This window comes from Arvicola amphibius, chromosome 12 (genome assembly GCF_903992535.2).
Source record: "Arvicola amphibius chromosome 12, mArvAmp1.2, whole genome shotgun sequence".
NCBI lineage: Eukaryota > Metazoa > Chordata > Mammalia > Rodentia > Cricetidae > Arvicola > Arvicola amphibius.
In genome coordinates, this window is record NC_052058.2 from 41,283,375 (window position 1) to 41,299,974 (window position 16,600).

At 38.9% G+C, this 16,600-nt stretch overlaps 1 protein-coding gene across 1 annotated transcript in view; it reads right to left on the minus strand.

Moving 5' to 3' along the window:
- The window catches only part of Znf385d (zinc finger protein 385D), a 331,825-nt gene that overhangs the window by 252,767 nt on the left and 62,458 nt on the right, over positions 1-16,600 (minus strand). Inside the window, exon 2 of the mRNA XM_038349498.1 lies at positions 4,721-4,863. Coding sequence (XP_038205426.1) covers positions 4,721-4,863 — 143 coding nt within the window. The remainder of the gene's footprint in view (positions 1-4,720; positions 4,864-16,600) is intronic.

Sequence of the window (16,600 nt, forward strand, 5' to 3'; positions counted from 1 at the left end):
GTGATGGTTCAGTGTATAAGAGTAATTGTTATGTTTTCAGGGTGCCTGGATTTGATTCACAGAACCCACAAGGTGCCTCACAACCAGCTTTAACTCCATTTCAAGGGGATATAACACTTTCTATTGATTTTCTTGGGTACCAGGCATGCATATGGCACACACACACACATGTGCAGGCAAGCACTTATATACATAGAATTAAATAAGTGAATCTAAAAAAAGAAACTCAATTGGATTTATCTTCAGCCTGATGGAGTGAGAACTTCTCAACCCCAAATTGGAAACAGCAATAAAAGTAAATTTAAGATACCCAGGATAGAGTTTCCAACTGCTATAAAACCAAGAACCTACAGTAATACTTACAGAGATTCTATGTCCTGATTCTGAGTTTGAAGCCCATGATGGTGAATGTTCCAAACATTATCCTTGTTTGAAAGCAAGAAAGGCTTAGCTTTCTTGTAACTAGCTGCAGCTTGACCAATGCTAGAACCACTAAGGAATGAACAACAAGCATAGGAAAAGAGAGCCTTGAGGTCCTAGTGAACAATATAAGTCAAACTCCAGAAAACAGGAACACATTCATGCCAAACTCTACCAACCAGTTAACCAATGAACTACCATGTTCAAACTCATAAGAGTTTTGAAGCCTCTTAGGAGAACATGACTGCATCATTCAATAGCCTGCCTATATGCTGAAGCCCTGTTTGAAACACTTTGACCCACATACTCAGTACACACATAAATATGTTCTATTACTAGTTTTATTTTGTGGATGAAGATATTGACATACACAGAAAATGTGTGACTTACCCAAGGCCATATTGAGACATGAAACATTCCTAGTATTTGAACTTGGTCTAGCTGCAGAGTCCAGCTTGAATCATGAAGGCTATCTCCACTCACAAGGAGGAACACATCCAACTTTGAATGGTTTCACTAACGAAGGGAGAGGTTCTTATGTTTACTTTATTTTATTTTTTGGAGGGAGATTCAAGACAGGGTTTCTTTATATAGCTCTGATTGTCTAGAACTCTGCAGACCAGGGTAGCTTCGAACTCATTGAGATCTACCTGTCTCTGCCTTTCAAGTCCTGGGATTAAGGGTGTCTGCCACCACTGCTTGGCTGTTCAATTTATCCTTAAGAGGAGGAAATAGCAGTAAAGAAGATAAAGAGATCTGCAGAGCATAGCAGGTCAGGTCATGTTTTTTTTTTTTTTTTTTTTTTTTTTTTTTTTTTTTTTTTTTTTTTTTCTCATGGCAAACAATCCTGCCTGTCACTCAAGATAACCACTTTGTTTTTAATGTTTCCCAAGAGGCATATTGAAAATTTTAAATTAGGCTTGAATAATCTTCCAAAAGAATTGCCTAAACAAATATAAAGCTGACTTGGTACTGACGTACCAGGGGATTTGCAGCGATGTCATTTAAGAGGAAAGAATGCCAGTGCCTGGCCAGTTTCCCTCTGGTCTTCTTAAAAGTCAAGGTTAGCAAGAGTCTAAGAAATGTAATTTTTATGTTGCTGTATTTCTGCCTGAATCTGTTTCTTTCCTCCCTCACTTCTTCCCCCTCTTTTATTACCCCATTCCTTTGCTTCCTTCCCCTTTTTATTTCAAAGAGTTTCATACGTGTATATTTTTATTCTTCTGCCTCTCCTGTTCCTTCTCTTACAGACTTTCTTCTCCTGCTTAACATTTCTTTCCAACCATACCACCCCTCTACTTCAATGTCTTTCTAGTGTGTGACTTTAATTACTTGTTTAAGCACTTTTCAGTTGCTACACCACTGAAGTGTGATAGGTAGGGCAAATATTTCTCCATTTTGTCTCAGCTGGAGCAATCTTTAGTTTAACCTGAAACCCCTTCGTTTCTGTGCTGTGAAGTCCCATGGGAAAGCACCCAACCCTGCTCTAGAAACTCAGATTCCCAAGGCCTTAGCTAACTGCATCTTTTGGCTTCTGTTAAACCATTTTCTTGCTTGTTTGCTTTACTTCCCCTTGGAACGGCCAACAGGGATATAGTTTTTCTCTGTTCTTTGCCTTTAAAAGTTACCTGTTGCATTCCAGGCAAGGCTGCTCTATGAGGAGAATTTCTCTCCAGGCAGTCTAAACAAGGCTTTCAATTCTTACTTTGGTCATACTGAGTAATATTTGGTTCTCCACCCTGCAACAGAGGAGCATGACATGATACTCCTTCCCCAGCAACCATTAGCCAATAGCCCCTCAGGGAGAGATGAGACCTTGTCCATGATGAAATATCGATGGCCTCTGTCATGTGCAGGTCTTATGGAGCTATCCATAAGTGCAGAGAGTTCTTGATTTTTTTTGTTTTTGTTTTTGTTTTTGTTTTTGTTTTTGTTTTTTTTTTTTCAAGACAGGGTTTCTCTGCAGCTTTAGAGCCTGTCCTGGAGCTAGCTCTTGTAGACCAGTCTGGTCTCGAACTCACAGAGATCCGCCTGTGGGTTTCTCTGCAGCTTTAGAGCCTGTCCTGGAGCTAGCTCTTGTAGACCAGTCTGGTCTCGAACTCACAGAGATCCACCTGCCTCCGCCTCCCGAGTGCTGGGATTAAAGGTGTATGAATGCTTCACTGCAGTCAGTTCATGAATGGAGCAGCCTTGTTGTATCCTGAAGATATCTTTTTGTAAGACACATAGGCATCTTCCAGCTCTTTAATTCTTTATGTCCTCTCTTTCATAATGTTCTCTCAGTTTTGGAGAGAGTGATAAAGTCAATACAGTTAGGGCCAACCACGCCCCTAAACCCTGTCTTTTATCTTTTATCTCATCTGTATATCACCTGCTTTCTAGTGCAATCTTTTTTTCTCTCTCTTTCTCCTCCTCCTCTGCCTCCTCTTCCTCTTCCTCCTCCTTCTTCTTTTTCCTCCCTCCCTCTCTCTCTCTCTCTCTCTCTTTCTCTCTCTCTCTCTCATTTTGAAACAAAGTCTCTCTCAATATGAGATCACACAGACCTTGAACTCAAGATGTTCCTGTCTCTGTCTCGAGAGGGTAGGAATGACAAGCATACACTACCATATCTTTCTTACCCTATCTATCTCAAAATAAGGTTCTTATGGAAAAATTCCTCTTCACCACTAAATATAAAGTGATCAATAGATATGCTTTTGTCTACTAACATTGACTAGCATATTATTGTCATTCAAATACTATCCAGCATGTTTCAAGTCCCTGTGATAAAATGCTATTAAGGAAATAAGTTCTCCTGGACCTCCATTCTCTTGAATGGCTTCATTGTAGGCAGATTACTATACTTTTTCTTAAGTTCATCTCTGGGTAAGTTGCTGCAACCAGAAAACAGTATTATTGAGCTCACTGGGCACTGGGTGACCTCTTGTATTAATCCTCTTTTCTTTGGCTGTGTTGACACATCCTGTCACTGAAAAGCCTGGCCCTACATTGCAGTAACTGCTGAGAGCTGAAGCAGGTGATTCTCAGAAAACAAGTGACTTACTTGTTTCTAACCATTATGAGTTCATTTCAATGTCTATCTTAAGAAGTCTCATGGTATGCAAACACACACACAATTAGGATACATATAATGAATGCCAACTTACAGTTAAAAAGTGAAAATAGACAAGAAAATAATAGAATCTGTGCTGAGAAGGCTTCTGACAAAACCCAAGGAACCAAAATAATTTAGGAAACATTTGTTCGGACTCATCTGTAACTGGGGTTGATGGACATGTGGGGTGGAAGCGGGTGCCAGAGTCCTAAGTGGGTTTAAGGTAAGGAGGAAATACATTAAGTGTATCACAGTTTGGGTTTTATCAGACGGTATTCATTACTTTGGTCTTTCAGATGCAATAACGATCAGTAACATTTAGCCACTCATCTCAGCTGGGACAGGAAATCTAACAACAACACACAGAACCAAGAAAATCCCTTGATTTTATAGACTTTAGAAGTGGGGCTCCTTAAGTATAGGGTGAGAGAGGTCTCTGCTTTTAGACGAAAGGGGGTCTCAGAGTTTAGCAGTTGAATGAAGGTCTGTAATTTAGAACATAAGCTTGCTGTTCCACCCAACCTTGGAGCTTCTACATGCTAGGAGCTCCTCATCTGGTGGAAGCTAATAGGTCAGATAGAGACGACAAGCTGACCCCTCTACAGCAGTAACCTCTGCATTCTAATGTCCAGTTTTTTTGTTCACACAGAAACACAGATACACAAATACATAAACACCACACACACACACACACACACACACACACACACCCGAACCACTTCATTGGACAGAGATAAATGGAAAACCAGCACTTTTGGAGGACCAGCTTTAGTTCTGACTTCTTTCACAGCCCAATGTATTGCAGTAGAAAAGAAACAGATTTGAAGCAGTTTAGAAGACTCTCATGTCAAAAAAAAAAAAAAAAAAAAAAAGGCACATCGAACTTCAACTTTTACACTGTATAATAAATTTGTTCAATTTCAGTTTGGCAACTTCCAAACAATAGCAGCATTGTTTGTTTTACAAAAGAGATTCTCACTGATAACATCAACTCATATCAACCAATGAATTATCTTTCCATCCCCTGCCCAGGAACCTGGCTCCTTGAACATTATCTCTCTAGATTGACATCCAATTTCACCATGGCACACAAAAAAACACTGTGGAATAAGCAACACATGAAGACAGAAATAGTAATAGAAACACCCCAGACCTTTAATAAGCCTTCTCATCCTGGACAGGTGCAAATTTGGATCTGCTACTCACCGCATTAAAATTGGGAAACAGGTTGACCGCCGCTGCAGTGTCAAGAGGAAAGGGAAGGAAGGGCTTAATATCCAATGATGGCTGCAAAGGAGGGGCTGGCGGCCGGACCAGGGCTGGGAGAGCAGGACTCTGGCATGTACCACCTATAGAGACAAGAGCAAAGCGATGATCAGGGTCACCAGGCACAGAAAATGAAACACAATGACCTTTGGGGCAAAAAAAAAAAAAAAAAAAAAAAAAAAGACCAGCTTCTGGGTCACTAGAAAAAACAAGACAGAGTCTACTCACACCAGCCAAGATTTGGCCAGTAAATAACTTTGTCATTGGACAGTCAAAGGTAAGTGAGCAGCGCCTTTCCCTGGGATAGTAGCTGTATGATTGGGTGAGGATCAGTCAATATTTCACACTGCACAACTTGCTTCTGTTGTATTGCCTGGAACTCGGGTGCCCAGCACCAGTCAGCCATGCACCTATAACCAAGCTCTCCAGAGTACAAGGGAAACCCCTACAATCCAACACTGTTCCCCCATCCCTCCTTGAAAACTAACCTGTTCAGAATATGCTTCAAGTCTGAGTGGCTATTTTGCAGAACTGCTCTTTTCACCAAAACTCTGACAGAATAATGACATGAATCTGGAACAGAAAAGAAACCGAACCACAAGCACAGGCAGCCATACCGCACTGCCCTGGCAGTAAGAGGATTAAAAAAGCCAGCACTACAAGCCCAACAGCCCTGAGCTGTTCAGCACCCTGGAGCTTTGACAATTCAACAACTGCCTGTCTCCACCCCAGTCATGAGTGGGAGGAATTTAGACCGGCACCAATGAGCAGGCAATGAGAATATTACACCAACACAGATCTTCCTCTGCACACTGGTGGGCAGGCGGCTGGTTACAAGGAGCACAGAGTTCTGGCCCCTGTTTTCAGACTAACTGCATTTAGAAACTGCAAGGATGGAAGCATAGCTCCAGTGTTCTGTCTCCCATATTTTGATAACACTCCAAAACATCAATTTCCCGTTAATTAAAGGCTGTTTGAATCCTAGGAAACTGTTAAAATATGCCAGCATTCTTCTAATCTGAGAGGCAAGCAACAGACTGTAAAAACCTGCTGGTGAGGATCCAAGAAGCATTAGGAAAACAAAATGCGGTGAGGAATTTTCTTGACTCACAAAGAATTCTCGCAGACAGAGACAGAAGACAATGGCAGGCCATGCCACTTTCCTCCCATCTCGGTTTGAGAGCAGCCTAGACCAAAACCCCATGCACATCACCTTCACAGATCCCACATCCAATGGACCATTGTCCTTTCCTCAGCCAGGTACCCGAACATGAAGTAAACACTCTAGAGAGTGTTCCTAGTCATCAATCTAACCCTATCTGGTAGAGTTCAGCTAAAAATGAGAAGGGTTTAATACGGGAAAGTGAAGTCTTATGCACAGGATTTAACTGGCCGTGCACCCTGCATTAGAACCACCAGCTTTCAGGAATAAAATAAGCTTGAGTCAAATGAGCACAGTTTTCTTTTTTTCAGTTTGAACTCCCCCCTTGAAATATTCTTCAGCAAGAACAAGGTCAATAAAGTTCAAATAAGCATAGCAAACTCAGTTTTTCCTTCCCCCAATAAAGTATATAGGTCAAGGAACAGAGGACAGATGTTAAAACAAACAGAGATAAAAGCAAAATATAGGAAGCCTACGTCCACCAAAGCACACCATAAACTCATTTTATTATCCACCTGGTAGTATATTGAGTGCAGGCGGATAACCTTTTCTAGAGAGGCCATCTATAAAACTTCAGTGATAAGCCTGTCATGAGCTTTGTATTGCTAAAAGTTTCCCTTTAATAAAAAGCTAAAGAACTCCAATAAATTTTTGGTTGACATCTCTTCATAAAACAGGGTGGTGAAGTAAAAGTTTTGACTAAACTCAACTTTAAAGAGTCCACAACTAATATCGAGCTTCAATTTTTTTTTAATTTCCCTGATGGAAGATATTACTATAGTCTTATTTATCCTCTGTACTATGTTTGAGCTTAAAATTCCCCAAACAGGTAAAGACTGACATTATATCATGTTAAAACACAGTAACAAGCTATAACTACTTTGGTTGTTTCCACGGAAGCTTTCCACACACAGAATTATAAGAACTTAACAGCAGGCTGTATTTTGCAATTATTTACTTTTAAGTCCTCCTCTGTTTCATTATTCAAAAGAATCTAACACAAGATTCCTTTTTGTCTAGCACAGTGTGAGGTACAATATATATAAATAAATTCGACTGCCAGGTAAATATACCCAGCCCCTAACTAGGTGTGTATTTGATTTTTATCTGTACGTACAGTTCAGGAACCTTTACCAAAATGAGTTTCCTTCACAGGACATGAAAATAACAAATAAGAGTTACAAAAGTTTCACATGTTGGGAAAACCGTGCAGGCCCATTTTATCTCCTCCCACTCATATAAAGAAAAACATATAGGACCACCCATTCTTTGCTGCTCTCTATGAAAGTAGGACTTGGCAAATTCTGTGATATTAGCGGCTCATTTTATTTATAATCTCGATCAGTCACATTTTCCTTTTTGGAAAGTCATACATCAGGACATACAATATTCTTAAGGAGGACAATTCAGAGTCTCTAGGAAGCTGAGATTCAAAATTACATAAGATCATGTGTCCTGCTGTAGCAACTGTGTTGTTTAGATGAACACTTTGGTGTGTCTCTGCAATGTCAGGACACATTGAATAACAACAATTCACAAGTCTGTTGAGTGTGATGGGTATGATTTGCCAAGCCATCTCAATTACCCGTGGTATCTAGGTTGGCAGCACAAGTTCTTTTTTTTCAATCTCAGTAATAGTTACTCACAGATCATACATCATATCATACATATGTAGTACCTATAACTATATATATATATATACACATATATGTGTGTATACACACACACACACACACACACACACACACACATATATGCTACAAAGTGGATAAAAAAGGCCGCAACAGAGTACAAGGAGTCTGAAGGGAGGCAGAAGCTGAAGCAGGGAGTTGATAATATGCAGTCTTCTTAGAGCCTAGATAGGAATGATATAGAGTTGCTGAAGAGGCAAGGATTAGTCCAAGCCACAGAGCAGGGATTGAGCTAAGTTTCAGAAGTAAGGTGTGAGACCATGAGGCCAGTGAAGCAAGGTGCAGGAACAGATCCAGATAGACCAATAGGTGGAGTGATGTTTGAATAGATGGATCAGTGGCAACTAAAGAAGACTGATTCAGCACAGTAGGGACTGAGATAAGCTGAAGTCCCAGGGCCTGTTGGAAGTTTGCTCTGATTTTCCCTTAAGGTACAACACACAGAAGGGTCACATAGGTCAATAGCTCAAACCCCATGGCTGTATTAAGTGGAGTCCTCTTTATGAGATCCAGGTGATATTGTTGTCATCTGGCACATTAAATAATATCTCAGACCTGATTTTTTTCTGTTGTTGTTTCATATGACCAAGTGTTCACATGGTCCTCATCTATCTTGATAAGTTTATAGGGTGGTATCTTTTCACACTTAGGGATAATATCTTGTCAATCTGTGACCTATGGGTAGTGTAGAACATGTGGTTATGTGATAAGTGTGTGACAAGGTGCAGTGTCCCCTTGCCTTTGATTTGCACTCAAAATAGTGCCAAATATCGCTGTTAAACAGAGTCGCCCATGGCAAAGCTCACCTTAAATCCTGTTGCTTGGAGCACAAGGGATGGTCTTATCCCAAGACTTGGCATTTCATGTATGATTTTATTGATGCAACTTTAGAAAAATAAAATGTAATCAGTCTGATTTCAGACCAGCTAGTATTTTTCCATAGAAGTTAATTAAATTAAAAAACATTCAAGGAAGGACTAGAGAGATGACTTGGTGGTTAAGAGCCTATACTGCTCCTGCAGGGGACCCAACTCAGATGGCTCAGAGCAGTTTCCTATAATTTTCACTCCAGGGACATCTTAAGCTTCTAGCCTCCAAAGATACACACACACACACACACACACACACACACACACACACACTTGCTCATTCACATACACACACAAGCACACACAAACACACTTTACTCATTCACATACACACACAAACACACATGCTTAGTTACATACACCCAGGCTCACTTACACACACACACATGCACACACACTGACTCACATAGACATACACACACTCATACACACACAAACACACATGCTTATGAACTCACATACACACACTTACTTACACACATACACACACTCACTCACATTTACACATACTCACTTATATATACAAATGCTCACTCACTCACTCACACACACACACACACCTACATAAAAATAATAAAATGTTCTTTTTATAAAAGCACTATGTAAGTACAAGGCCCTTTGTGTTCACCGAATGAGAGACTGAGTAAAGAGAGTAAATTAGTTTGATATGGGGAAGATGTGTTTTTGTACCTACCATCTTTCTCCTTCCTTTTCTCATGCGAGTTACTGCTAGTGTATATTTATATTTACACACGGTTTCAAATTGTGAGCTATAGAACAAGCATTTAGACACAACATTGGTCTGTTCACAAGCACCTGCATCTTCACAAAAGCATTACCTTGTGAATTTGAAAACAATAACTTGTTCTTCATCAATATAGACTAAGAAACTAAGTCGTTGCCTTCTCTGACTTTCCCCTCTAAAAAGCAGGGGTAGGATAGATGGTGTTTGTTTTAATGACTTATTCCAGAAATAACACCAACAGAGCCTTGGAGTTCTGAGTCAGTGGTTATCAGCTGGAGGACATTTGAGGGTGCTGTACATAGAGGACCTCGCTCAGAGTGTGATCCACTGGTGCGTACAGTCTTTAATAAACAAAATAAACTAACAGCTGTTCAGGCCTTCTGACAGCTGTTGTCAAGATATTTTCGAATTTCTTTTCGATATCTTACCTTTGTTTATGTTGACTTTCCTGGAGAAATCCTCACAAGATTTCAAAATTACTATTTTTGAAAACTGCTGACAAATGAAGTACTGTCTTCACAGAGTACAGCACTCACCTCAGAACTTCTGCACTTGCCCTTCTTGGAGTTCAGGACAGTCATGGACACTGTCTGACAACTTAACATGAATCTCAGTGTTAATTTAAAAATTTTAACATCAGTCTTAATTTCTGACTTAATCTTTCATATTCTCTGTTGAGAACTGAATTTCAGAATGATTAGAGGTTATTATTGTCAAATATTCATTTCATTATGTGACTTAGAACTAAAAATTAAATATGTATGCATGCATATATAGAAAATAGCAATAAATTTCTGATTTCCTGCAGATATTTTATACTATCTACAGCTAATTTCACCGATAGTAAAGTATATGAATATGTGCACATATACATATGTATATTCATATGTATACTTATGTATGTAATGAACTAGATATGTATTAGTTTACATAGAAATCTATATGTATATACATTAAGCACTGATAACTAGGCACCATGTTCAGTTAAATAGGATAGATAAATTCTAGACTTCTCTTTCATAGTTGGGCAACTGCAGACAACAACAATATATCATAGATTTCAAAAAAGCTTGAAGAAAGGAGTTTGAATTTTTTTTACCACAGAGAAATGATAAATAATTCTAAGTAAATATTCTTACACTTTATATTTAGGTATACATGTATTGAAATGTCAGACCCTATAACCTGTTCAATTTTAGTGTGGCAATAGACAATTTTAGGTCAAAGAATAAAGATATATTTCAATAAACGTATGATTATATTGTTAACCAGATTAAAATTATGAACAGTAGGAAATACCGAGAATATTATCAACAATGTTAGATTATAAGGAATTATTTGATAATCTAATTTGCTATATCTGAAATATTACTTACATCTATTTCCAAATATTTCTATTAGAATTCGTCATTTCTAGAGTCAACCATAGTGTGCAGTCTTTTATCCTAGTACTTGGGATACTTAATTAGGACAGTAGAGGATCTGAGACCACTCTGGGCTACACAGAGATCATCTAGCTCAAAAATAATAATTAAAGAATTTGTTATGTTCATTGGAGACAAAATCATTATAGGTTATTGTAAAACATTCCGATCTGTGCGATAGTTGAGATATGATGGCACTAAATGGAAGTAGGAAAGAAATGACAGATTTGGTGCCTTAAAGCAAAACTCAGTGTGTGGGACCAAACATCCGTCATGGATGGATATAGTGAAACTGGCAAGTTATGGTTGGAGTAGGGGCAGAGTATTGTTAAATTTAATGTCAATATGCCTTGATATCCCCTTAACGTTTTCAAAGCACACAATTCTACCAGCTAACTACTGATTTGTTCAATGTATATATTCAAACCCAAAAACTCCGGGGAGAGAAAGAACATATAGAAGAGCTCAGGCAAACAACCCAACAACTTCTCAATGTTCTGATAAAAACAGATTTAAGGTAACACAATAACAAAATGCAATAAAGAAAGAGAAGAAAAAGAAATAAAAATTAAACAGAACATTCTACATAGTTGATGTTTTAATGTTATGAAGGACAATGTTGTTGCAGCAAATAAAAATGCTTTAAAACCAAAAATCTTGGGGTGGTGAGCATGAAAGTCTGATGAATTGCTATGTAAAGATAAATGTTATTTCTGCCTCAACTTAATATGCCATGTTTTGCTGATACCCACGGGAAGCCTACCCTTTCTGAACAGAAAGAGAGTAGGGATGGATAGGGAGGGGCCAGGGGAGGAGTCGAGGAGGAAGCAGAAACTGCAGCAGGAATGCAAAATAAATGAATAAATTTAGTAAAAATAAATAAAAATTAAAAAATAGAAAGATTAGAGCCATTAATCTTCAACAAGTTCTTATTACTGGTAGAAAAGAAGAAGAAGGAGAAAAATAATGATAATAAAAAAGACTGGTCACTTTTCTTGTCAAGGTAAAGGAGACTGCAAAGAAATGACCAGATGCTCATCTAACATGTGATCATCCTGCCTAGTGTTGCTTCTAACAGAGGAAGGATCTTGAAAGTCAAAATTATCACATCAAATGTGCTTCTAAAGCACTCAAATCTATATTAATATCCATTTGTCTAATCAGAAAATCAAACATACATTTATCATATTCTTTTGAATGAGCGCCTCTGCAAAGCTCAAGATTAGTCACGAAGGATACAACTGCTTTTTAAAATTGTAATCTTAATCTTAATTTTTGCTTTTTTAAGACAAGATTTCTCTGTGTAGCTCTAGCTGTCTTAGTATGTGTTCTGAAGACCAAGTTGACCTCGAACTCACAGAAAATCTGTCTCTGCTTCCCAAGTGCTGGGATTAAAGGTGCGTGACACCATTGCCTGGCAACTCTTTAAATTTTCGTAATTGACTTTTACTCTTTGGATAGGACAACTATTTTCCTCCAAATTTCAGTGGTCCAAACTGCCATTCAATTCCTCTTTGCTTAACCATTCTTAACTGAACAACACAGCTACTTATTTTGAGAACTTAGTGTGATTTTCCCTGCACTGCTTTTATTGTCTTCATGATTGGAAGTTCTGAGTCACACTGGGGGTTTAAGAGAGAGACTTTTAAACATGTTCTACCTTCAGCTGCCTCTCTTTAATGACCTAAAGTGACCTGCTCTGGGCAAGTGAGCTTGAATGTGATGATGCCGCAAGGAAAAGCTGGAAAGTGAACCCACTAGAAATATCTGTTGTGTCACACACCCTGATGCTGATCCCAAAAAGGAATGAGGTGAAGTTTGGCACAGGACTCAGGGCAGCGTAGAACATCCTTCCTTCTGTAAACACTGACGTAGGAGCTTTTGACTAAATCCATTGCTGAGGATTGGACTTTATTCACCAAAAAAAAAAAAAAAAAAAAAAAAAAACCAAAATGAATAAATGATTGGAATTGTACTTTATTCAAATACTTCATTGTTCTTTATTTTATGTCGTATTTGAATACTCCACTAATTTCTTGGGGAAGAAGGTTGTAATGAAGTTCTGACAAGCTTGGTTACGCTTGCCACCAAATCCATGACCCAGACCAATTCAGGGAGTGAGTTGTTCACTGGAAGGAAACTGGATTCTCTCATGTATTTAAATGACTTTCCTGTTCACCTTGGGCAGCCAATGACACCTGGAGAAAGCTCTGCTAGGAGTACTCAGAAAATCTCTGAATGGCCCTCTAACATTTTCTCCTGGATGACAGGTCATAAATCAAGATGAACACCTGTGTCATATATATGGAGCCAACATCGTCCAAAACTTGGAGTTTATATAAACATCGTATCTACATTTATTCACAGATTGCCTGTTTTGATTCTTAGACATGGTATCCCAACGTAGTGCAGGCTATTCTGGAACTCCCTATATAGCTTAGGCTAGCCATCAATTCAAGATCATCATGTCTCAGCCTCCCAAGTGCATGTGCCTCCAGCTTGGCTCTGGATTTTCTTAGTGGAAGACAATAGGAAATATCTCACAGAGATACCAACTTGAAATAAGTTAGATTTTGCAAAATCAAATCAAGTTAATGAATGTGGAGTGGCACTTTCTTGTCAATCACTGGGTTATTCAGTAACTATTTCACGTTTCTTTCCCTTGCTGCAGCCTACACCCCAGGACATTAGAGATGGGGAATACATATGGAGCTCACTAGGTACTCTTTCTCTTAGTCAGTGTTCTGTCATTGTGAAGAGACACCATGACTATAGCAACTCTTACAAAGGAAAATATTTCACTGGGACTTGCTTACAGGTTCAAAGGTTTAGTTCATTATCATCATAGCACGAAGCAGGACCACACGAAGGCAGGCAGACGTGTTGCTGGAGATATAGCTGAGAGTTTTATATCAGGACTGGCAGGCAACAGGGAGACATGCTGGGCCTCGCTTGAGCATTTGAAACCTCCAAGCCCAACCCCAGTGACACACTTTCTCAAACAAAGCCACACCTATTCCAACAAGGCAACACCTCCAAATCCCTGTCAAGGAGTTCCATTCCCTAATAACCAAGCATTCAAACCTATGGGCATGTGGGATTCCTTACTATTCAAACCATGACACACCACATCTAGACTAAGCTAAATTCTTACTGCTCATGCTAACACATATGATTCCATCCTATATTTAACTCTGCACAGTCCAGATAAGTCAATGGAAGTTATGTTTGCTTCTGCCTTTGTTAATTTTCTTGAACTGAATGGTAACACCTCCTGAATTCTTATTCAAATTCTTTCATTCAGTGTTTCCAGGTAATTTGTTTTAGACATTAAATCTGATTTTCTAACATGATGAGCATGACTATAACTCCCTGGAGATGGCGTTACTGGCACTGGGTGACATTGTCCATCCCCATCACTATTGTCATCGTCAGATTAAATAAAATGCACTAAGAGGAGCAAAGGCTGCATCCTTGTTGTCTTAAGGGACCCTCATAGATCTCTCTCTCTCTCCTTCCAATGTCCATGAGCAATGTGAGAACTGCAAGTCTGGTTTCCATGGCTTTGGGAAACATTTTTGAGAACTTTATAATAGCACAAAAACCCTTTGATTTCATTCTTTCAAGAACATTCCCCATGGTGCTGGGATGTGCTTTGTTTAGTCTTGGCCTCAATGTTTCTTCTGGCAGATTTTGGGAAAAAGCCTAGCTATATTTTCATCTAATTCTAAAAATTGCAGGCCCAGAAAAGAAATGTAAAATCACTTACTAATGAAATTTGAGTAATTGTAAAATCTAATAAATTATTTGCTCCATGGGAAAGAGAAATAAATTCACACTAAATGACTGCAAGCAAAAATGTGCATGTGGCCCATTTTACTCTTATAAGTCCTGTCATTATATTCTGGGTGTTATTTTGTTCAACTTATATTACTGATGCAATAATGAAGACATCCTTACTCTCAACCTACAAATAAAGGAACAAAGGTCATTTTACTCGAGACAAACAGCCTTCTTAAGCGGTAGAGCTAAGAAGAATTAGAAACCAAAGATGTGTACTTCTCATTGTCTCTCAAATAGCTACCAATACCTGATTTCCATAAAATTGAAGATGCAGTTGTGGTGGCAAAATTTTTTTCTGGAAAAAGAACCGACATTTTTACATTCAAATAGCCAAGAGAATCAGGTATGGGGTTTATAAATTCAGAAGAGAGATATTGCTGAGAGCTTCAGGGAGAGAAAAGTCCTCATTGTTAATTCATCACCGAGGCACATCATATAAGATCTCAATATTGTGGCACAACAAAGCATGCAGGGAATGCACATGTTGACGGTAACATACATGAAGAGGAGGCTATCAATGCAATCCACCCTTGCCGTGGGTCATGTCAGCAGACCTGAAGAACATTAATAGCAAAGTCTGAGAAGGCTTCTCGGGAGACTCCTTAGCTCTGAGAAGCCAAACACTTAGCAGAAGTCCGAGAACAGAGATCAAGGTTCATGAAAAAAACCCAGATTATAGTCAACTTAACACATTTTTACATTCCACTGAATTGGAGCCCAAAACAAATAAACCCCTTCATCAACATAGGGTACATACACATTGCAACTTATACAATTTATATTACCTCAGCTCAAAGAAGCCAGAATTGTCTGATAGAGTATGTTAAAGAAATTTTCTCTGAGGTTTTTCTTTTGCTGTAAGTTTAAATAAAGTTCTTGAAAAACCATATTTGCAAGAACAATAAATGAGGGTGTTGCTTAAAACTGATCCTGATATACTATGGGCCATATATACAGAATCATTAAAAACAGCCTAAATTTCAAATAATGATGACATGAAAAGCAATAAAACCACCATCAATTCTATCTATGTGTATCCATCTATATATCTGTGTATGTACGTACGTATGTATGTATGTATGTATCTATCTTAATTATCTAATGCATATTTGCATATGCATATACACAATGAACATTTTATTTTTACACAATAATTCTATTAATTCTTAATGACTTACTTATCTAAATATGGAAGCTGAGGATCTGCAGGATAGAGACTCAATATATGCAATAGCTAATTCAAGCTAGGCTCTTATTCAAGCTAAGGATGCTCACATAAGTTGACTGATTTCTAAAAGTCACATTCTCTCCATTTCTCTGAGGTCAAAGACAGAAATTCACAGTACAGTTATCTTCCTAGTTCTTGAGCCCTTTACAATCCCTCATACTTCCAGTTCGTCCAAGACCTTTACCCCATAGACCTTATCAGTGTCAAGTTCACTTGTTCTGTTAGCTATGTGCACGCACATACATTCAAAAATGATAGCCAGGCGGTGGTGGTGCACGCCTTTGCTCCCAGCACTCGGGAGGCAGAGGCAGGTGGAGCTCTGTGAGTTAAGGCCAGCCAGTTCTACAAAAACTAGTTCCAGGGTAGGCTTCAAAGCTACAGAGAAACAGTGACTCAAAAAAACCCAATATATACAATATAATTATATAATATAAGCAGCAGGGGACCTGATGTAGGTGTCTCTTCTATCTATCTGATGATTTCATTGGTTAATTAATAAAGAAACTGCTTGGCCTGATAGGTGAGAACATAGGTGGGTGGAGAAGACAGAACAGGATGCTGGGAGTGAGGCAGACACCTGGGGCAATCGCCATGCCTCTCCTCTCTGAGACAGATGCCATGGAGCCAGCCACCAGGTCAGACATGCTGAATCCTTCCCAGTAAGACACCACCTTGTGGTGCTACACAGATTACTAAATATGGGTTAAAGCAAGATATGAGAATTAGATGATAAGAGGTTGAAACTAATGGGCCAGGCAGTGTTTAAATGAATACAGTTTGTGTGTTGTTATTTCGGGGCATAAGCTAGCCAGGCAGCCAGGAGCCAGGCGGGATGAAAAACAGGGCCTGCCGGAAGCT